The 23022-nt window shown below is 43.9% G+C and overlaps 1 protein-coding gene across 1 annotated transcript in view; it reads left to right on the plus strand.

Annotated features, from left to right (window-relative positions):
* Positions 1-23022, plus strand: part of CRYBG3 (crystallin beta-gamma domain containing 3) — a 121023-nt gene that overhangs the window by 91168 nt on the left and 6833 nt on the right. The window contains exons 18-21 of the mRNA XM_075908983.1: positions 11366-11505; positions 15060-15183; positions 17936-18094; positions 21548-21707. Coding sequence (XP_075765098.1) covers positions 11366-11505; positions 15060-15183; positions 17936-18094; positions 21548-21707 — 583 coding nt within the window. The remainder of the gene's footprint in view (positions 1-11365; positions 11506-15059; positions 15184-17935; positions 18095-21547; positions 21708-23022) is intronic.

Raw genomic sequence — 23022 nt, forward strand, 5'->3', positions numbered from 1 at the left:
GAGTGAGAGAGCGAGTGAGAGAGCCAGATACACCTAATAATCATTGTTTGAGGGTACACCTACACAGCAACATTATTTTGAAATAACTCGTGTTATTTCAAAATAACTTAGTCCGCATCTACTCAGCAGGCAGTTATTTTGAAATAATGTCAAAATACTGTCAAGCTGAAGGACGACTTACTCCAACTCCTGTAACCCTCATTGTATGAAGAGTAAGGGAAGTCAGAGGAAGAGCGCTCTATTTCAAAATAAGTGCTGTGTAACACTCCCAATTTTGAAATAAACTATTTCAAAATAAGCATGAGAGAGAGAAAACGAACGAACGTAGGCAGAAGTCCAGCATCAGAGTGCAATCTGAATGCAGCATGTAAGATTATCTGCCTTGTGAGCAGGTGCATGTATGCATTTGATGCAAGCTATTCATAGCACTCAGACACAGTACCTGAGTTCTTGAGACTGAAGTTGCTGAACTGGAAGAGCTAAGAGACAGAGAGGTACCTAAATGAAACATTCCAGGACACAGAGTAATTCCATCTCCCAGTCCGACCAGTCTCTGTGCTTTTGGAGAGGAGAGGATGAAAGTCTCGGAGTGAGAACATTGAGGTGGAGCAGAAGAAAATAATTCCAAGGTTGGGACTTTCCTTACAGATGTGATGTCATGATCTTCTTACACTGAAGATACTTCTCTGGGGCAGGGGACATCTGTTATTAGGAAGACACAGGCAATAGCAATGGCAGATTTGATAATTAGAAGTACAGTAAACTTCCGATAATACGGCACCTTTAGGACCCAGGGGGTGCCGGATTATCAGATATGATAGACTATCAGAAGGGGGGGCTATGAGGGGTCTGGAGTGGGGTGGGATGGGATGCCACCCCAGACCCCTCATAGCCCCCCCCTTACAATAGTCTGGCTCTGCCCCAGGTGTCCCTGATTCAGCCGCTGCTGGTCAGTTTCAGCAGCAGATGAATCGGGGATGCCTGCAATAGAGCAGCTGGGGTGCTGCTGGGTTGGTCCCGCAGTGCCAAGGGGCGGCACTATGACACCAACCCGGCAGCACCCCAGATGCTCTGCCCCAGGTGTCTGGATTCAGCCTGCTGGTGAAACTGATGCTGCTGGTCAGTTTCAGCAGCGGCTGAGTCCCGACGCCTGGGGCAAAGCAGCTGGGGTGCTGCCGGGTTGGTCCCGCAGCCCCGAGGGACAGTGCTACGGGACCAACCGGGCAGTACCCCAGCTGCTCTGCTCCCGGCTTCCCCGATTCAGCTGCTGGTCAGTTTCAGCAGCTGCTGAATGGGGGAAGCCTGTCCGGCTGCCCCAGCACTTCCGGGTTCCTGATGGTGCCGGACCATCAGGAGTCCCAGAGCATTGGATGCCGGACTAATGGAGTTTTACTGTATATACATTTGAGTTATCTGTGAGAACTACAGATGTGAAAATTGCAGACCTCTCCAGACATCTAGAAAGATTTATATACAGTGCTGGGTCATTTACAGCTGCATCACTGCCAGCATGGGCATCTGACATTCAGAGTTCTGTATTTCCCACTTGATTCCTGACACACTTCCATCTTGTCCCAGTACACAAATCCAAATGCAGAAGTATCTGGAGAGTTGGAAATGAGAATCCTGTTAAGTATATATTCAGGTTTAACAATCCCCCCAATAGTTTGTAATTGTATATGGTTTTTGTACTGTTGCTATGCATCACAAGATTTCCAGAGTCACCTGCCATTTTGTTGGTAAGCCTGACATGTGCAGTAGGTCCCAAAGTACCAGACTTTGCAATGCTCCAGCATAGCATGGTTGCCTTTTTTTTTCTAACCAGAAGAACAACATTGTGATGTGGTGTGGTAATGATCATGCTGTCATGATATGAGTTAGTCTCAGGGTCCTGCTTGGAAATAGATCATCTCTAATTCTGATTCATGCGAGTACAACATGGCAGCAGTCTGACCGAAGGAATGATTTGTTGATATCGATAGGCTACTGAACTGGGAGAGGCTTTAATTAGGGGAAGCTACAGTACTTTATATGTAGTGACTTTTATTCTACCTTGTGGCTATTCAAAGCGGGCTGCCTGATATACTTAGGTGTATGTTAGAAACTTGAAAATAATTTATTTGCTTGATGGTTTTCTTGATTTAAGTCTGGCAAATGTATATTCTTTTTCCAAGCCGCAAGCATGCTGGCCAGTGTTCTCTGTAAGCCGGGCTCTTGTGCAGCTGTTCAGGAGAGATTCAAAGGGCACCATTCGCAGAGTGGCCAGAGCTTCATTCTACTGTTTCTGTTCTGTTTCTGGTTCTGTTCTGTTCTGAGTTCTGTTTCTACTGAGGATGCACTATCACACATGCCTGGGTGCACATACCAATTGTTATGCACACAGATAGTAAAAAAATCTAAACATTAGGGGGAACATTGGTGTTGATCCAAACACGTTGCCTCCATGATACCTGTGTATGCCAAAAGGAGTCTTGACACGATTCCCAAACCATGGCATCATTTGTGGTAGTATTACCAAGTCAAATGTTATGGCACAGTCTAAATACATTCTTGTTGCACTACTCTGATCCTCAAGCGTGGTAGGAGAGCATGTCTCTGTTCACAGAGGTAGACTGGATGAGCAGGGGTATATTCTAAGAGCTAAAAACATTCTTGAAATGGTTTTAAAATACCTTAAATTGAATGGAAAAATTCTAATCTCTCTCCCTATCTCCTGCCTTCTGATAACATTTTGCCTCCTGCCCTTGGGCAGTGGGAGAGGAAGGGAAGAAATAGTTCTTCTTGGTTACAGGTGCCTCTCGCCCTGCCAGGCTCACTCCCTTTCCACCCTCAAAGGAAAGGTTTCATTACCTTCATGGTACTCTCCTACCTGTGGGTGCATTGCTAATCAGCTAGGAGGCATTTGAATGTCTCCTGAGCAACTGCACAAGTGAACAGCTTTACAGTGAACACTGACCCCAGCCCAGCCAAGAGCCAGATACCCACAACTCCTCCTCCTGATTCCATCTGCAACCCCTCCCCACCAGCCACTACATCTGAACTCTCCCCCCCTCCCCCCCCAGCCCAGCCATGAGGGCCCTCCTAGCCCAGATACCTGCTCACCACCTGCATCCAGCCATGACTCCTCCAGCCCCCTCTTTCCCAGAATCCAGTGGCAGGCTTGCATCTCAGCCCAAACACTCAGCCCCTTGTTGCCCAGGGATGGTTCTGGGTCCCAGGCTTGTGAGGAATGTCCTGAATGCCACCATCTCCTTCCCTTAGGACATGTGGGGAACTGCAGCTGCTAGGAACTCTACTCCCTACCCCCCCTCCCCCCCAAGCCCTGCAGTGTCGTCTTTGTGCAAGCTGGACTCTGCCCAGATTCAGTGGTGGCCTGCAGCCCATTTTTGTGGGGGAAAAGGAAGTGATGTTAAATAACTATTCATCTCTGCACAATACAAAATGTTGCAGTGGTGCAGAATTTCCCCCAGCTGAAAGTAACTTAAGTTTCCGTGAGTGGGTGAAAGTTCATGTCCCCTAGAGCCATTGTGATTGGTCAGTATTTGCTTTGTGTTTGTGAATGGAAGAAGTATAACCACTAACCTTACAGGATAAAGATGTTCACAAAACATTTGTTAGCCTGACCTGTTTTGTGGAATTACAATTACTTGGTGCACAGATAATGAGACTATTCAATTGTTAGAACAAACAATATATTTTGAAAAGAATATAAAATTTCATGCATTTAAACCAATTTCTGACTATTAGGTATCAGGATCAGACCGAATGTTGGGGGTGGAGGAGAGGTGGCAGATTGCCTTTATCTACCTACTGTGCAGCTTGTACACTGTCCTCTAGAGCGTGCCACTGGAAGACCAAGTTAGGCCTTGTCTACACTATAGAGTTTTGTCGACAAAAGCTATACCACTTTAATTAAAGGACTGTAAACTACTATTGCATGTTCACACAATGAACCTTATGTCTGCAGAGTGTGTCCATAGTAGCAGCTCTTGCATCAGCCCAGAGAGCAGTGCACTGTGGGTATCTATCCCACTGTGCAACTGACCACAGGAGGCTTTGGAGTGGTATCCTCTCCATGCTGAGGAATGTCAAAGCTTTCTGAAGCTTTGAAAGGAGAGCAGTACCTACCTGTAGGGCAGCCAAATTCAGAATAGTGAGCATTGTGGGATACTGGGAGAGCCAGCTATATCGTCTACCCTGTCCCATTGTCACTTACTTTTGCCCCACACAGCTTTATGCCTTTCATCAAGGCAGTGAGACAGAATAATTTTGCCACCAAACCTAGCTATGTAGTGTGTACACCTTCGCTGCTTTGTCAGCAAAAGCTGCCTTTTGCCAACAAAACAGTGTAGTGTAGACAAGGCTGATTGTTACTCAATGTAGTAGCTCCTATGTTCTTTAAAGTTTAGTACAAGTATTAACTAATCCTCACTGTCTTCCTCTCAGGAATGCTGTGAGGATTAATCAGACACATAAATTAGCTGATTTGCCCAAGGCCATGCAGTGAGTCACTTGGCAGAGCTAGGATTGGAACTTGAGTTTGTCTTTCAGTCCCAGGTTCTATTCACTAAACTATCGTATTTTCTCACACTTAAGGGAGTAGCCTTTAAATCGGATGATTAAGAGCAATTTTAAAAGGCCAGGAATGAGCTGTAAAGCTTTTCCATGCATGCAGTACTACAAACATTTAATATTCACTTGATCCCTGATGTATTCCATTTATACAGCAGATAATTCAGTACAAACATGAAAAGGGGAAAAACTTACTACCGGTTTACATAACTGGAAAACAATTAGGTCCAAGTCCAAAACCCACAGAAGTTGATGAGAAACCTCCTTTTAACATGATTGAGCTTTGAAAATATATATAGTTTTAATTTTGGATGTTGTTTTTGTTTTTATGGAATGGGTACTTTAATATGAAAATAGAAACAAAAGCAGTTTAAAGGGAGCTGATCTTGTTTTAATTTTTCTTTAATATGAGAGATTTTCTTTGTTGGCTTGTAATTTGCTTTCTGCATGGAATATAAAATTCCATTATGAAATCTTAGCTAGAATGGTTTAGAACCGTTAAATGATGGTGAGATGGTTTGTGAGTAGAGCTTAATGAGTTGAAAGGTTGAGTAGGGCTTAATGAGTTGAGAGAAACTGTGTGAAAGGTTAGCTTTGTAGAAGTTGAAAGTAATGCATATGTGGCTTGATCCAGCTGGAGAGAGAAATGAGTTTGGCAGCATTCCCCTGCTATCTGCACCTATTAACCCAAAGACTTTAATCCAAAGATATTCTGTATTTTGCACACTCCTTCCTGAAATACTATGTACAAGTATCCTCCCTTTGTCACAAGACTGTTATAGGTCATATAACACTCCTTTAACTCCTTACATCATAAGTGAGGCTTTTTTCCATTATTAATTTTGTTTGAGCAAGGTGGTTTTGTTAACATAGAAAGGTCACTTTAAAAGAATTCTTCAGCACTTCATCATGCTTGTAACAGGAAAGATGTTTTACAAAAGTTACTAGTATAAGCATAGTTGCCAACGTTTCAAAATATTTTCCTGAGAGAATTTTTAGAGCTGCTCTGAACTGGGCTGGGGAAGTTATTTCCTGGAGAATTTTAGGTGACTTCAGTTTGGATTTCTCGGCCTGCAAAACTTTCAAGGGACTGAGAGTTCAGATAAGCAGCTAAAACACATGGAGACCCTGTCCTCGCCTTCTCCCTTTCCCACCATAGACACACTATTGAGAGGGAGCCAAGTGGCCCCCTTTCTCACAATTGCCTTTTCCCTCCCACTTCCCAAGCTCACCATTAATGTGGTGTAAGAACTGACCTGCTACAGGAAAAAATCCTGAGCAGCATGCTGTTGCCCTGCAACTAAATCACCTCTGGCCTCTCAGGACTCTCCCATGGTTATTCTTCATCAGTGTCCTCTGTGAAATGAGTTGCCACTATCAGTCCAGAGGTGTCCTCATTGTAAATATACATACATACATACATAAATACATACATACATACATACTAGAAATACATATCAGAGGCAGAAAGGGGGTGGGGAACAGGAGCCAGTGCTTGAGGAGCTGGCTTAAAAGCCGGTTCCCCCTACCCCCCAGCACCATCTCCATGAAGGGGCAGGGGAGGCACGGGCATAGCAGGGGAGCAGGCACGAGCCGGGAATCAGCTGATTCCCGGCTCGCACCCAGTCCCTCCTGCTGTGTCTCTGCCCTTTAAATGTATTAAGAGCCACCAGGCTAAGGTGCAGTGGGGGGGAACCAGGCGCAAGCCAGGAATCAGCTGTCCTAGCTTGTGCCTGGTCCCTCCCGGCTGCACTTTAGCCTTTTAAATGTACAGTAAAACTCCAATTGTCCAGCATCCAGTGGTCCGGCACTCCTGATAGTCTGGCACCAGCTGGAACCCGGAAGTGCTCCTGCCAGCCGCATAATTGGAACTGCTCTGCCCCGGCTTCCCCAAGTCAGTCGCTGGTCAGTTTCAGCAGCGGCTGACTTGGGGAAACCGGGGGCAGAGCAGCTGGGGTGCTGCCGGGTTGGTCCCGCAGCGCCGCTCAGGTGAGGGTCGGCGCTGCGGGACCAACCTGGCAGCACCCCAGCTGCTCTGCCTCCAGCTTCCCCAAGTCAGCGGCTACTGAAACTGACCAGCGGCTGGCTTGGGGAAGCCGGGGGCAGAGCAGCTGGGGTGCTGATGGGTTGGTCCCGCAGCACCACCCTCTCCCATGCTGCACAGTTCCCTGCCGACCCCTTCCACTCCAGACCCCTTCTAGCCCCCCTTCCAGTACTCCGGCATATTTGATAATCTGGCACCCTCTGGGGCCTGAAGGTGCCGGATTATCGGAAGTTTACTGTATTAAGAGCCTGACTGCTCTTAATACATTTAAAAGGCAGAGCTGCTGCGAGGTTAGTTCACGGGACCAGGAGCTAACCCCACTGTGGCTCTGATGTTCTCCCCACCCCCGCTTATCAACTAGTCAATTAGCTGATTAAACGCAATTTAACATCCCTAATACATATATGTATTAAAAAAATAAATATCAACGTCATCATCACCATCCTTGATGGTAGTCTAGTCAGAAAGGCTTGGAATCAATTGTGAATGGAGACTAATCCTAATGCTTCCTCCTTTGAGGTACGCCGCAGGCCCCTGCCCTTATGTCTCAGGTAGCCCTGATGCTGTACTGGCTAGGTCTTATCAGTGGAAAAAGAAAAGAATTTCCCATTAATGGAGTGGCAACATAAAAATTTACGTGGAGTGAAATCCTGGCCCCATTGATGTTAATGGCAAAAGTCCCCCAGACTTCATTAGGATCAGGATTTTCTTTCCTTATATTTAGAATTATAAATAAATATTTGTCCAATCTGGAGGTCCAGGTATATGCACCAGTTCTAAAGGCATGTGGTACCCCTTTTAAAGCTGGCAGGAAACGCAGTAAGATGCATAGTGTCATGTGCAGCAGCCGATTCCAGGAACTTTTCATTTAGGACTCAATTGTGTCACCTTATCGTGTTGGAGAAAGTACCTTTACTGTGGAAGTATGTGGTTCAGTAGCCTGTGAGTTAGGAATCCTGGGAGGTTCTATTCCCCATGTTGCTACTTGACTCGTGTTACGCTCAGCGAGTCACTTTGGCTCCTAATTTGCAAACCCGGGGTAATAATATTCACCTTATTTTGTAAAGCACTCTGAGATCTAGGGATGACAACACAATATAAGAGTTGGGCATTATTACTCAATAAGTAAGATATTGCTCAGCATGAATGAAGATAGCAGGAGTAGACCCTTAGGATACGTCTACACTACATGGCTCCGTCGACGGAGCCATGTAGATTTGTTTATTGGGCAAAGGGAAATGAAGCGGCGATTTAAATAATCGCCGCTTCATTTAAATTTACATGGCTGCTGCGCTGAGCCGACAAACAGCTAATCAGCTGTTTGTTGGCTCAGCGCGCTAGTCTGGATGCTCCCCTGCTGACATCAAAGCCCTTTGTCGGCAGCCCTAGTAAATCTCATCCCACGAGGAATAACGGGGCTGCCGACAAAGGGCTTTGTTGTCGGCAGGGGAGAATACAGTCTAGCGTGCTGAGCCAACAAACAGCTGATCAGCTGTTTGTCGGCTCAGCGCGGTAGCCATGTAAATTTAAATGAAGCGGCGATTATTTAAATCGCCGCTTCATTTCCCTTTGCCTACAACCCTCATCTACATGGCTCCGTCGATGGAGCCATGTAGTCTAGACACAGCCTTAGATATGTAAATGCATCTCAGCATTTCACAAAGTTGGGTGGTGCACTGGATTTTTCTTGTTAGTATGGTAACTTACCCTCAAAACCTAGTTACTTTAATCTGTTACCCCTGGTCTACACTAATGGATAAATTCAAATTAAGATACTTCAACTTAAGCTAAGCAATTAACGTAGCTGAAGTTGTGTATCTTAACTTGAGTTTTGGCCATGTCCACACTGCGAGAAGTCAAACGGAGCACACTGTCCTTTTGACTGCTCTTACTCCTCGTAGAAACAGGACGACGGACATCAACAGGAGCACCTTCTCAGTTCGAATTAGTGTGTCTTCACTAGACCCACTAAGTCAAACCCTGGAAGATCAACTGTGGCTGCTTCGATCTTATCTGTAGTTTAAACCTGGCCTTATAGTAGTTTCCATGGGAGCTGTGGAAACAAAATCTGAGGAAAAAAGCAAGGCTAAATTGCGGCTGCCAGCTGCTGATGTATAATGGTGTACAGCAAGTAATCTGATCATTGCACTTCAAACATTGTATAGAATATTTGAGCCACGTTTATTTAAGACAGCAATTTTTTCCTCTTTGCTTTTTATTTTTGTCACAAGATCTGTTGATACCATGTTAGAGTTTCACCGGAAATATATTTATTGATTCTTGTTTTTTTCCTCTGGCTCTACCTCTAATAAATGGTAATAAATTAATGCACCATGCAGACTTGCAGATTGTGATTAGCCTAATGAAGCTCACCAGATACTACACAGCCACATTTGAATAACTTTGCTAACGTTTTCTGAAGGCTGGAGACCTTTCAGCTCCTAACAGCTGTCAAGCAATTTCCTGCATTGACTCTTAATGCAGATATGGCTATACTGAATGAGATCAGTGGTCCATCTCATCCAGTATCCTGGTTCTGATTGGTTGATGCCAGAAAGTTCTAGAGGAAAGCCTGATATTGGGAGTTATAGAATAACTTGTCCACGTGACAGATGTCTTTCCAGTCCTTGGTAGTCAAAAGTTGACTTATGCCCTGAAGCATTAGTTTGAACTGTGTGCACTCCATAAGCCTCTGACACAAAGTTTTTTGTTTTTGTTTTTTTTCCAATTGGAGACATGCCTAAGAATATGGCACAAAAAAAATTTAAATCATATTATCTGGTCATGTTGTATATTACGTCACCATGAGCTATCTGCCTACTTGTTTTTCCCTTTGATATTTTCATTCCCTCTGCTCCTTGTTTCCCGCCCCTTTCTCTTTTTCCTTTTAACTCTTCTCTCCCCCCCCCCCCCCCTGCTATTTATTTTGGGTCTGCACATCCTAAACTCATAACTCCGGTCATCTGAAGAAGTGGGCTGTGCCCATGAAAGCACATGATACCATCTACATGTTTTGTTAGTCTATAAAGTGCTACCAGACCTTTTGTTGTTTTTAAAGTTTATGATTTTAAGTGTTGAACTGCATCTTTGCTAGGTGCTAAGTAGTGTCTGCGTTTTTAAAACGCACCTTTTTTCTTGTCAGTTCCTCGTTTAGATAGACCCAGAGTTCAGCATGACTGTCAGTCTCCCTTCAGCTAAAGACTTAAATTGAGAGTTGGATTGTTGCAGACTTTGAGAAACCTCAGCAGAAGCTCTGTCTATTGCTATGTGTCTCACTTTCAGAGTAGTCCTAAAATTAACTACTGAGCTATTGAAATAAGGAACATTCTCCACACACAAATTGTCCTGTCTCTTCAGAGGAGGCATAGGATAAGGCCAAAATGCGTTCAAAGCTATCTCAGAAGGATGGGTAACACAAAATCTCATTTTCAAGATGCTTGGAAAACTTTTCTCTCATCATATGCAATGCTTCTAACAGTGCCACACCATGCTATGCTTCTAACAGTGCCACACCATGCTAGTTAGCAGAAGGAAGCAGTTTCCTGGAGATACCAGTTGAACAAGTAGTCGTACCAACAGCAGTGAATCAGTGACAAATTCATAAGTCCTGAATCACAACTGAAGTCTCATGAAATATGTCCCTAGAAATTCTTAACTACCTTCTTGATTCGTGAAGTCTAAAGACTGCATGGGCATAAACATTAACGTTTGAGTTGTGCACCTTCCAACTTTTAGGCCATGTGGTCACTGAGGTGGGAGTATTTTTGCATCAAGAAAAACGTGTGTGTATCTCCTGGTGAAGGTACAGGTAACTTTTGGATGTAGCTAGTCAACTCTACACTCCAACCTAAGAGTTTTCCGTGACTAGCTATATCAAACTAAAAACTCTAAAGTATTTGGTCTCCATTAAGATTTTGCATTGTGTTATCTAATTTGATGCAAAATCACACATTTTGCAGTGAATACTGTATATTGTTTATTTTTGAAGTAGTATTGCATATACTCCACAAACTTCAACCTTGTACCTCATTTGCAAATAATTGTTATGGATCTTTCTCTAGAGTCAGTAAAGCCAAGAGATTTGTTACCAAAACAATTTAAAAACAACAGTAGCTGAAAAGGTTTTTTTTAATTAACGTGATTCCTAATTACTTGATTTTTTTTTCTGGATTTTATGAAGGAAAATATCAAATTCTTGGTTTAACAAAATCCGGTTTTGCAGTGTATTTTTTTTCAATATTTAGGGACAGATTTTCAACAGTATTTAAGTGACTAAGAGTCAGGCATGTATCCAGAAAGATAGTCAGTACCTAACATGCTTAGACACTTAATTTCTTAGTTGAAATGAATGGAAATGACATGCCTGACCTATTTATGTGCTTTTGAAAATCCCACTAGGAACATATCTACATTTTTAGGAATCTAAATATCTTAGCAGATCTAGCCTATTATCATGCAAACCAACAGCTGCTGATGTCAATGGGCTCTACACTGTGGTGGCAAAGCTAGTAGATCCCACAGATCCTGGCTACACATTCTTTGTTTTAACCATTATGCTTCTTCAATAAATATAAACTCCTAGCAAAGTTTGAGCCAAATCAAAAAGCTCAATTATTGATAAATGTTCACAAAATTAGACCAGTACCACAGCGAAGCTAAAAACTGAAATAGACAGATGAGGATCCTGAGCAGCATATCAACAAGGTGCAATTAGGCTGTCTTGAGTAAATATAGCTGCCTCTCTCCTAGGTTTTTGCTGAACCTTCCATCAGTCTGTTTGCCCTGGAATGTTGTGAGGGCAGAGAGTTGCACTTCGAAGAAGCTGTCAGTTCTGTTCTGAACAAGGACATCCACTTTTACACGCAGTCTGTGTGGGTGAGAAGTGGATTGTAAGTATGATAGAAATATTTGAGGCAGCATTTGTGTTCTTCCAATTGCCTTTCTATGATGAGTTTGCTGGGTGGGCATGTATGTGTGCACTCTGCTTCCTGGCTGGATTCAGAAACCTCTGCCAGCTCCCCTTTCCCTTAGGGTTCTGCTGGGGAAGGGGGGAGATAGTGTAAGGCAGAAAAAGCCCACAAGTGTGGTAGATGGGGGGGATATTATATATTTCATCTTGAGAGGATGGGAGGCCAGGGCCCATACAAGGGAGAAATGGGGGTAAGGCAGGTGAGGGCAAAAGGGCTTCTGTGGGCCAGATCTGGCCCACCAAGCAGGTGGATCTGGCCTACAGAGGCCCTGCTGCTCCCCCACTCCCAGGCCAATTAGGGCCTGGGGGCAGGGGAGCGCCCAAAGCCTTCTCTGCTCTACCCCCGCCCATCAAACCTTAATTTGCCTGGGGGCGGGGGAGCGCAGGAAGCCTCCTCCCGCCCTGCCAGGAGCATGTAGCACTTAAAAGTAGTGTGTGCTGCTCGCAGGAGAGAGGAGGCTTCATGCACTGCCCTGCCCTAGGCCCTGATTGGCCTGGGGGTAGGGGAGCGCATGAAGCTTCCTTTGCCCTGCCCCTGCCCCGAGAGGAGCCCACGTCACTTCAAAGTGCCATGTGCTCCTCACAGGGTGGGAGGAGGCTTCCCGGGCTCCCCAGGCCCTGATTGACCTGGGGGTGGGGGAGTGTGCCAAGCCTCTTCCGGGGCATAGGTGCCTAGTGGGAAAGTGAGGAAAAGGGTTCCCCCACCAGATTGGTCTGGGGGTGGGGTAGCCCCACCCCTTCCCCTTTAGGCCCTGCCCCTTGCAGGGTGGCCTGGGGCTACTTCAGAAATGTTTGACATGGCCCCTGGGCAAAAACTATTGCCCACCCCTGGGGTAGGGTTATAAAGAGCACTAATCTTCCCCCTCACCCCATACTATCTCTGGCCATATTAACAGGCTCTCTACACCTGGGAAGAGCCAGGGCAGGTATGGAAAAATCTTGGGGGAGTTTTCCCCAGGGCTAGTTTAGAGTTGGAAAGGGATTTCTTCGCACCCTCCCCCATTGCAGTGTTTGCTGAGCTGCTTATGGTTTTCCACCTTTTTCTGGGCATCTTGCAATATCTCCCCAGGTCAATGGACCACTTGCCAAGGACTGAAAGAATAGACATTGGACAATTGTAGGGCTTTCATTCTTTCTGGGTGGTCCAGAAAGAGCTCAACTAAGACTCCACACAGCAAGATTTAGGCTTTTCTTGTCCTTTTGACTAAAAATGCAAGGTCCATTTTGAGCAGATGAAGAGGCTAAAGGCAACTAAAAGTTTGTGTACATGGGCCGAGCACTTACTGTTATGTGCAGGCCTAAGGCACCAAGGGAATAAAGGTTAGGTGGGGATTGCAGCTTGGAGAAGGCCATATCCCTTGGTGTCTGGATGTGGATTGTCATAGGCCTTAAAGGCTTTGACTGAACCAGTTCTGCATATTTTTTGTTAAGTATTTCTTTAAAACCAATAAACCTCTTACCGTTTTTGTGCAACACTCTCACCATTGACACTGACATTATCGTCATATTCAATTTTGATCAGCTGTTAGAACCCTTTCAGGTGAGCCAGGGTAGAGGAGGTCATCCAAGCCATTAGTGTTAATCAAATGCTCAGAGCAAGTCTGTACTACAAACTTGGATCAGCGCCACTGCAGCTGCGCTCTGTAGTGACGCTTTCCCGCCACCTTCAGAACTCTACCGCCATAAGAAATGCTAGCTATGTCATTGGGAAAAGCTCTCCCACCAACCCAGCACTTAGGTCAGTATAACTCTCCTGCTCAGGGATGTGGATTTTTCGCATTCTCAATCATCCTAGTTATACCAATCTAATTCTGTAGTGTAGGTCAGAGTCAGTCTAAATGACTCATTCAAGGTTTATTTCCAAGAACAAGACACAGATACATCTCTGCAGTTGAGTGTGGCATGTATGTAAGTCCATTGCAAGTAAACAGATTGAAAATACAGCTTAAATCTGTGTTCTGTTAATGCTATTTGACACACGCACGTTTGTTTGTGCCTTCCTTTGGTTGATGTCTGTGTCACCTGAGTGACAGGACTAATTACATTGCACTGATTTCCTCATGAGCACAGAGTTGCAGCCTTGTGTGTTCTGTTGAATACCAAGGGTACATGCTGTGTTTTTAGGGCTGCAATTCACATTCTCTTGTTTATTGCATACAGGTGCAGTTCCACACTAGTCTTATTCTCACCAAAAAAATCTCCTTTCCCTCGCTCTCCTGGTTTTTTATATGTTGGTATAATAGACAGTGTATTTAAACTGAGATTGCTGGCCACTGGTAAGACTGAAGCTCTTCTGTGTGCGCCATGATTGTGCCCACAAACATTTTAAAAAACAGGTTGCACCTCCCTAAACCGTGACTCTCATCTGGCAGCATCCGTGGTCCAGCAGAACCATGGATGTTGCTGAATGAGAGCCCAGGGCAGGGGGGCCAGCTGCTGAGAGCCCCGTGAAAGGCAAGGCTGATGGTAGCAGGGCTAGGCGTTCAGCAAGACTGGTGGGGGTAGTAGGGCTGTGATAGCAGGGGAGGGGCAGCCCATGTGTGCCAGCCCAGCAGTGGGGTCGTGCTGCAGCAGCCCAAACAGGGTTGCATGCCAGCCTGGCAGTGGGAACAGAGCCGCGGCAGCCTGGCTGGTAGTAAGGCTGGGCCATGGCAAGCCCATTAGTGGAAGTCTGTCTGAGGCCGTGCGCTGGCTGGCAGCAGGGCCAGTGCTGCGTGCTGCTGTGTCAGCAGTGGGGCTGGAGCAGCAGTTCTGGCAGCGGGGCCAGGGCAGCCATGTCACCTGGCCAGCAGCAGGGCCGAAGGAGCCGGAGGTAGGGAGGGGTGGCATGGCAGGCTGATGGGCCTGATGGCAGGGGACCTTCTTTGGTCCAGCAAATTCCCTCCTCCGGGACTAATTAGGTCCTGATGGTGCCGGACCAGTGAGGTCCAACCACTAATAAAATTGTCCACAATGCAGCAAAAGAAAACATAATCATTTGTAACTGTTGTGAGTCTTATGTAGTTCAATTCACATGTTGGCACAGTTGTGTGAGATCCTGTTTGCCCTCTTATAACTAAACATTGTGGCAGTATAGTGTGTTGCAATGCCTTTCTCGGTGCTCCATGTGGGTGCCTTGCATAGTTGACTTATGCAAGGTAGGAATCCATTCACATGCCCATTAAGCCTGTACATATCATCCATTTCTACAGAGGGATTTTTTTAATCTTCATGTGACCAGGTCAAAAGTTTAAAATAGTTTCCAGGTTTTATAATAATATTAGAGAATACAAAATAGATCTTGATATAGAAGAAAGCTGTTAACCCACTTTAGGCACTCTGCATATTTGGCACACTAATATAAACAAAAACAGCGTAATCCTATCATGGAAAGCCTTTGGATTTAAAATATTTAATTAAATATTATTTATATAGCTTTGTTTTGCAATATTTAGGGTCTAACTTCTCAGGATTGTGTTGTCTATCTTTCTTCAGGTGGATTGCATATGAGGGAGGACGTTTCTCAGGAAAACAAATTCTGCTAGAACCTGGCAAGATTTCAAACTGGACTGAATTCAGTGGCTGGAGAGTAATTGGTTCTCTTCGTCCTATGAAGCAGGTACTGTAGGAAAAAATGTTTTGGGAGTAAGCCCTTTTCACTCCTTTTTTTTTAAAAAGGGGAGCCTTTCCATTGACTGTAGTGAGCATTGGATCAGGTTTATAGAGGGGACTGGATTTGTTTTAAAGACTTCAAGTTACAGAGAATCTACCATTTACACTGGTTTACACCTGCAAGTGAACCATGCTCTCTTCTACTGAGAACTTTTTTAATTGACTTAATGAACATTTTTTAACTCAATGTCTCCTTTAGTTTCTGCACTGTTTTCAGTTTTCATTGTATGATAACAATTATAAGCAAAAACAATGCCGTATTTCCCTCTAAACAAAGTGATTAAACTATTTCCCCTGGCGGATTTTATTGAATTTCTTTCCATTTAATGAGGCATAGTGGGCTATTTTTAACAGTAGGTTCACTTTGGAAAAAATGTTCTAGTGAGCCAAGATGATAATCTGAGAATTGGATTAACAGAGGATTTTAGTCACAGATTTTTCTCCAGGATTTAGCGAAAATGATTAAGGTGATCTAGATTTTATGTTTTGAAATAGAACATCTCTTGTATTCTAAAACAGAATACTAGAGACCATTATGAATATTATCTGGAATACTTTGGAACTGGTAACCCAACAAGTGATCCATCGTAACATCATGTTGGCTACAAATGAGCTCAATAATTGAGGCAAACCAATTACTGCTATTTTTTTTTTTTTAACAACAACAAAAAAATCCAGGGTCAAATTGTCCTAATATCCTGGCTCTTTACACTGCTTATACCCTGGAGATTTCTTGTATTTGGTCTGTTTAAAAGTTTTTTTTTTCTTTTTGCATTATGGCACAGGGAAATCATTTTCACATTTGAGTAATCGTTTAAATTGTACACCAGCCATTTCTGTTATGCATGTTGCATTTAAATTTAGTTACCGGAGTCCGTTCCTGGCAGCCAGGCATTTTAGTTTTGCTCCCAGGCGCCACAAGTATTTGGAGCATAATAAACTAGAGGTGAGAACAACTGTCCACGTGTTATTGCAGAGCAGTATGGCATTATCCATGGTTGGCGGTAGGGACGGTGTGTTTGGTGCAGAAGTGTCATCAATTCTTTTATTAATCATTGTGTCTCCTCTTCTTGGATGGGTTCTCTGAGAGTGCCTCCATTTTCTACCCCATAATCCTTGCCGTACTGACACCCAGCTCTGGCCAAGAAGAGCTGGACACTGCAACCTGAGTAGCTTGTCAGTGTTGATCAGAGCAATGGATCAGAAGGGTTGATTGAGAGCCATGTGAGGCATTCCCTTCTCCTAGGCCACAGGTGGCCAAACCTCTGAGCCACATATGATGATCTTCAGAAGTTTGAGGGCCAGGGCACACCTGCTGGGACCAGAGGGCAGGGCTTCAGCCCCACCTCTGCTAAAGGACCCAGCCCCAGAAGGTGTGGCCTGCAGGGCAGAATCACAGACAGACAGACACCCCCCCCCCCCCCCTGCTGGGCAGAAGTCCTATGACTCACCCTCCCTGCTGCAAGGCAAAAATCCTGAGTCTTCCCCTCCCCCAGACTGGTAGGTGGAGAATGGAGGAATACTGGGGGGCTCTACAAGCTGTACTTGAATGGTAAAAGTGCTGCATTTGGCTTGTGAGCCAGTTTGGCCACCCCTACCCTAGGCACTGGGCTTGCTTGCTCCACACACCTGCCATTGAACAGCTGATCTAGACTTTTGCTATCTGTTAAAACCTTTCACTTCCGAAACATCACATTGCCCTTTCATGTCTCATGCATTTGGACAAGCAGATTTGCCAGGTCCATCTGTTATCATAGAAGCTCTAAGGAATGTCACAAGATCCTGCTATTTTTTTTAAAGTGCTGGTTTTTACACGTGCATGTAAAGCTGCTTGGATCACTAAAGGGCATGCATATTTGTCTAGCTGCCAGAGTCTTTGGTGTAGGGATATGATCTTATCCCAAAACAGAGTTGGCCAATATTGCAAAAAACAATCTGCAGCTTGTTTGCTTGTATTCTTTTGCTTTCATGGTGATGTGCAACAGAGCAAACTCAAAAGTTTTCAACTTCATAACTAGCAAAAATATAGTGAAACATGCCAGTGACTTTTACTACTGCATAGTTGGGCAAAAATTATTTCCTTAATGACTTTATAAGGAAAATTCTTGTTACTGTTGGGGTGTAATTGTACACATTGCAGATGTTTTTAGAACAGGAGTTAAATGAGCCTGTTTAGATTTCAGTTTAAAAAAATCCCAGGAGGAATTTTGTTGTCTGCTTTGAATCTCGTTCTTTTCAATAAAGACCCCCTACAAGTCACAGTGCACTATATTGGTACTGTTTCATTGGCCCTAAAGTGGGTCTTGAAAACTGGTTTTTAAGCTAAAACCTCTCAATAGCTTTACAGACTTCCCCTGTAGTTTTTTTTAAATGAGCTGAGTCATTGGCGATACCAGTTCAGTGCCCTTTTTGTGTTGTGTTCATGAGCAAAAAAGTGTAATGTGACTGGCTTTAAATTAGAAGCCATCCCCATCTACCTCCAATACCTAGTCTCACAGTTTTTCACAGCATGTTCTTTCATGCCCCGTATCCATTTCACAACTTCTGTTTGAATCTGAATATATAAAACACATTTTGGAATAGAAAAATTGGGGAACGCTGCTGTTGGAAAGATAGCTATGGGGGAGCTGATGGAAGGGTTTCCTCACATGTGGTTATATAAAATGTATAATAGACTGGTGCTTTTCTAATTCTGTCAGCCGGCAGTTTACTTCAGAATAAAGAACCGAGCCCAGGATAAATACTTGACAGTCCTTGGAAATCAATTAGATGCAAAAGCTACTTCAGTGTGTGTTTCTCCATGCAATGGCAAGAATACCCAAATCTGGCACTACTGTCATGGACTCTTCAAATCCAAGGTGAGTTAGTGAATGATGGAAGTGCAATGTATTACCCATTCTCCTTGTGTCATAGCCCACTCCTGCATCCCTAGAATAGCCGTCCTCTTCCCAGGCCCCTTTCTTCCATTGGAGCTCTCCTTCAGCTCCACTTCTGTCTACCCCTCACTGTCTGCTCCTTGGAGTGCTGGAACCATTTCTGTGGGAGGAAATGCTGAATACCATTGAACCAAAATGTGCAAACCATGTCTGTGCTGGAAATAGGGATGTAATAGTGTAGTCGATTGACTGATAAGCAAAAGCTTATAGGTTAATGCTATAGACTACATGCCCCCACCCCCACCAGTAAATTTGTTAGCAGGCTGGCCAGCAGCCTGGTTCGGTCCACGGTTGTGCCAGGTCCAGGATCTACCCCTGCTGTAGCTCTCCATTTAAAGTGTAGTAGAGGCCAGGCGGGCAGGCAGCCCAGCTCAGCTCCTGGACCCAGCACAGGCTGGAACTCTGACCCCCTCTCCCCCCCTCCCCCCCCCCCCCCCCCCCCCCGGACAGGGGCTGCTGCCACCCTGCTCTGCTGTCTCGATTAGAAGCAGCAGTGCAGGACAACAGGCAGCCAGTCCACAAGGGGAGCTGGTTTTTAAACTGGCTTCCGTCATGGACTAGCTCCTGCCTGGCACCCTGTGCTGCTGTATCAGAGGCAGCAGTGCTGAGTGGCAGGGGTCTCCTCAGGAGTGGAGCTGGAGTGCACTGGCTGCTGGCCTCACCCCTGGCGACTATAGAATAGTTGACTAACTGGTAAGAATTCATGAGGTTAATCAACTATTCAGTTAAACAATATGTAACATTCCTAGTTGGAAACCACTTCAGGCCAGTGCCCCTAGTTCAAGCACTCTGCTGCTCTACTTTGTATTGTCTCTGTCTAAATTAGACAGAAATTTCTCGTGTCAGGACCCAAACCCTCTTTATAAAGCACAGTGCAAAGCACAGTGCAAATGCTTTGGTTTCTATGTAAATGAAAAGTGTTATTTAAAAAAAAAAAAAAAAAAAAAAAAGCTTTAAGCCAAACTTCTTTATCTTTCCACCATGTTTTCAGGTAAAGGCACATTTGCTATGAATATAGGACAGTCACTTCTTGTGTAAATGTTTGTGCACTGAGAGTAAAATGTACCTCTAGGCATGTTATGACACTGTTTTCCCTGATATGTTTTGCTTCCCATCTTTTGGGTACTGTTTTGTGTCCCACCACTTCCATAGTATCTCAGCACTTCATAATCTTTAATGTTTTTCCTCGCAGCTAGCCCGTTAGGTAGGGAAGTGCTATTATCCCCATTTCACAAATGGGTAATGGAAGCACAAGACAAAGTAACTTGCCCAGTATCAAACTGGTGGAGCAGGGACTGGAACTTGAACCTGGATTTTCAAAGTCCAGGCTAGAGCCCTAACTACTGGGCACTATTCTTCCTCATTTTGCTTTGCATGCGCAATAGTAATATGCTGGAAGTACTGTCTCAGCAAAACTTATACAAATTGTATTAATCCATACAATACAAATTATATCACGAGTTGGAGGAGGAAAAACTGCAGTTTTGGTGCTAGGCTGTGCTGTTTAGACACAACTCTGAGTGAGGTTCAGTGCAGAGTCGCAGGTCCCTGGCGATGCTTTTGAATGAACTCCACCTAGTGCAACCCAAGTGCAAAAGCAATGCTCCTGCTGCTGCTCCCAGGGTGAACAGAAATCAGATTTAAAAAATCTAAATAAGGTGTTTTGAGTTAAGTCAAATGCAGGTTCTGGTTTTAAATTGTCAACTTAAAAGAGCTCAACTTATTTAAATCATTTTAACAGATTTCAATAAGTATTAAGCAATAATTTTTTTTCCAGCAAGTTTAATAAAATCAAATGACTGAATTGGTGGAAGTCACTGGCTAAGCACCTGGACCTAGAGTTTTTTGAAGTGTTAAACTAACTTTTGATAACAGTAGCTTCTTCTGCAAGGGCAGAGAATATTTTTTTTCCTGTTTGTCTATTCCAGTGGTTCAGTGAATGAACTAGTCACTGAAAAGTTAAATCAATTGGGAATTGAAAAAGCAGAAAAGCTTGTTTTCTTCCTCTTCCTATGTATTAATAAAAATGAGCTGTGAGAAGATGAGATCTAATTCCAAAATGTTGAAGGACATGGTGACCCAGAACAATTTGTTCATTTCATTTACTACAGAGAATACTTCCTCTGTTTAATAAATCATTTTGTTTTAAGTGCAAAACATGTTTTGATAAACTTTCGTTTTCCATTTATTCAGCACATTTAAGACCGTTTTTATTTAGTTTAAAAAATTCAAATACTGGCTTTTATGGGCTTTTGATTTAATCTGAATGTCCATCCAAATAATTCTTGATACAAATCGCTATTTTTTTTTAAAACCTTGTAACTCAGAAATATCATTCACCATTTCCTAATGTGATAAAAACACAAAATTTAAACTGAGTAAATGCAATATAAGATACATAAATATATATACAGGCATAGTATATACTCATAGTTAACAAAAAGGAGCACCACGTATAGTGTAAAGGCTAGCTTTAATTTCAAATCCACATTTTCATGGTTATCAGCTCTGTGAGAATGAATCTTTGTTTAAGAAAATAACTAAAATACAATTTGAGACCAGATTAAAATAGATTGTTTAAATCAAGGTTTTCTGCTTGCTAATTTAAATGATTAAAATTAATCCACCCTGGCTGCTCCTCTTTGGGAGATGCAGTACTCCCTAGATGGTTGGGCTCCTTATATGGGCCATCCTGGGTCAGAGAGGGCTCTGCCACTACCTGCACTCTTGAACATAGGAGTTGACTGTGAAAAGACACTTATACAGTGTTCCCATTGTAAAGGCCTTTTGCTCTCTAGTCTGCATAAGAGGCTGTCACAGTGGGGGATGTCTACATAAGCCAGGGCAGTGAGCCTCCCATCCCAGACCGACAGACTCGACCTATCCGGGCTCATGCTAGCACTCTAAAAGTAACTATGTAGACATAGTGCATTGAAGTTGTGGCTCAGGCTGCAAAGCCCATTCCCTTCCTAAGCATCAAATCCTGAGCTCCAGTGCAGGCCACAGCTGCTAAGTGATGTATGCACAGCTATTTTTAGAGAGCTAGCATGGGCCTCTCTAGCCCAAGTCTTTCAGCCTCGGTTAGAAGGGTTGCTTCTGCTGACTCTGTAACCCTTCAGATATTTAAAAGAGAGGCGTAAAGAATTGCTTGTGGTTTTCTTTGCGTAAAACCACCAGAAAGCTGCTTGTTGACCTTAGATGTATCAGGAATGATGTATATTAATCTACTCAGTGAACAAGCTATTAGCTGTAAGTGTGGTGCATATAATCTACTCACTTGGAGCTCAGTGGAGGGGTCTGTTGCTAATTACGGCACTTTTATTTTGAGGCATCACCATGACTAGAGTCTGTTATTTTTTTCTCCCAATCTTTTAGGCTAATGATGCATGCCTTGATATCGTCAGTGGCAGAGACATCCCTGGAGCTAAAGTAGCACTGTGGACAGAACATGGAAAGGCTAGGCAGAAGTGGAGGCTCAATAAAGATGGAACCATCAGTTCGTACCTCAATGATCAACTGGTTCTTGATGTCAAAGGTACTGAAAAGTATATTCTTAATAGCATAAACATTTTGCTCTATGCAGTCATGGCTGCCCAGGATATTCCAGTATCTGTACCCTCAGCCAGCTTATACAGTAATACAACAATATACTGTACTTACTCTGTTGGGTGAAGTGATTGATGTTCCAATCTACAGCTACATATTTTTGGTGATCACTTTTAAACTGTTAGTGTATGAGACTAAAGCACAGTCAAGCTATTTCCATAACTCCCTAAATCTTGATAACTTTCACCAGTTTCCACTTCACAACTAACATTTACTAGGGGGAACATTTTGAAAACTACATATCAATTCAGGGAAAAAAATACTGTAGAAAAACAGATTTCTTGTTTCACATCAATCCCTGTAACTGATTCCTGCTGTTTGATCAGCCACTCTGTCATTCTGCTCTCCCCAAAGTAAAACTGGTAGGCTACGTCTAGACTGGCAGGCTACGTCTAGACTGGCATGATTTTCCACAAATGCTTTTAACGGAAAAACTTTTCCGTTAAGAGCATCTCGATTGGCACGGACGCTTTTCTGCAAAAGCACTTTTTGCGGAAAAGCGTCCGTGCCAATCTAGACGCGGTTTTGCGCAAGAAAGCCCCGATCGCCATTGGGGCTTTTTTGTGCAAAACAGTTTTTAGCTGTCTGCACTGGCCCTCTTATGCAAAAACATTTCTGGAAAAGGGCTTTTTTTATGTCCTAGCAAAACTCCCACCGACCCCCTTTACCACAATGTGAATGAAATTGGCAGCTGAAATCTTAACATTCATTCTGAGTGCTAGCATGCAAGAAATCAGTTGACAGAATGGAGAGAATTTAAAGAAGGCAATAATACAAGGAAACAGAGGGATGGGATGAAGGGAGTGGAAGGGATTTTCAAGCAAAAGTAGTGACAACCCCTTTGCTTGAGACTGGTCTGGTCTGGTTTTAAGAATCAGGAAATGTACTGTGAAATACAATGCTGTATCTGTAGACAATAAGCCTGCTGAAGTTGTTATAGGACTAGCCCACCTCTCATTTCTGCGAGCGGTATTTTAGTGACCTGTACGTGCTAGGGACGGACATAGGTACAACCAGCAAGGTGAGCTGAAAGGGTACAGTCTCACAGCAGACTAAGGAGAAAGATCTCAAGGAGTTGAGCACAAAGTCAGCAGAGATGTGGACAACTAGTAGTAAGAAGAGACTCTTTGTTGTGTTTTACCTACCTTCCCCATTCCACTGGAAAGTCTTTGAGTGGAGAGGACTGAGATGAAAAATTCAAGCACTCAAGGAGCTTGACTGTGGAGGATGGAAAGAAGTCTGAG

Source organism: Pelodiscus sinensis, chromosome 1 (assembly GCF_049634645.1).
Source record: "Pelodiscus sinensis isolate JC-2024 chromosome 1, ASM4963464v1, whole genome shotgun sequence".
Classification (NCBI taxonomy): Eukaryota; Metazoa; Chordata; order Testudines; family Trionychidae; genus Pelodiscus; species Pelodiscus sinensis.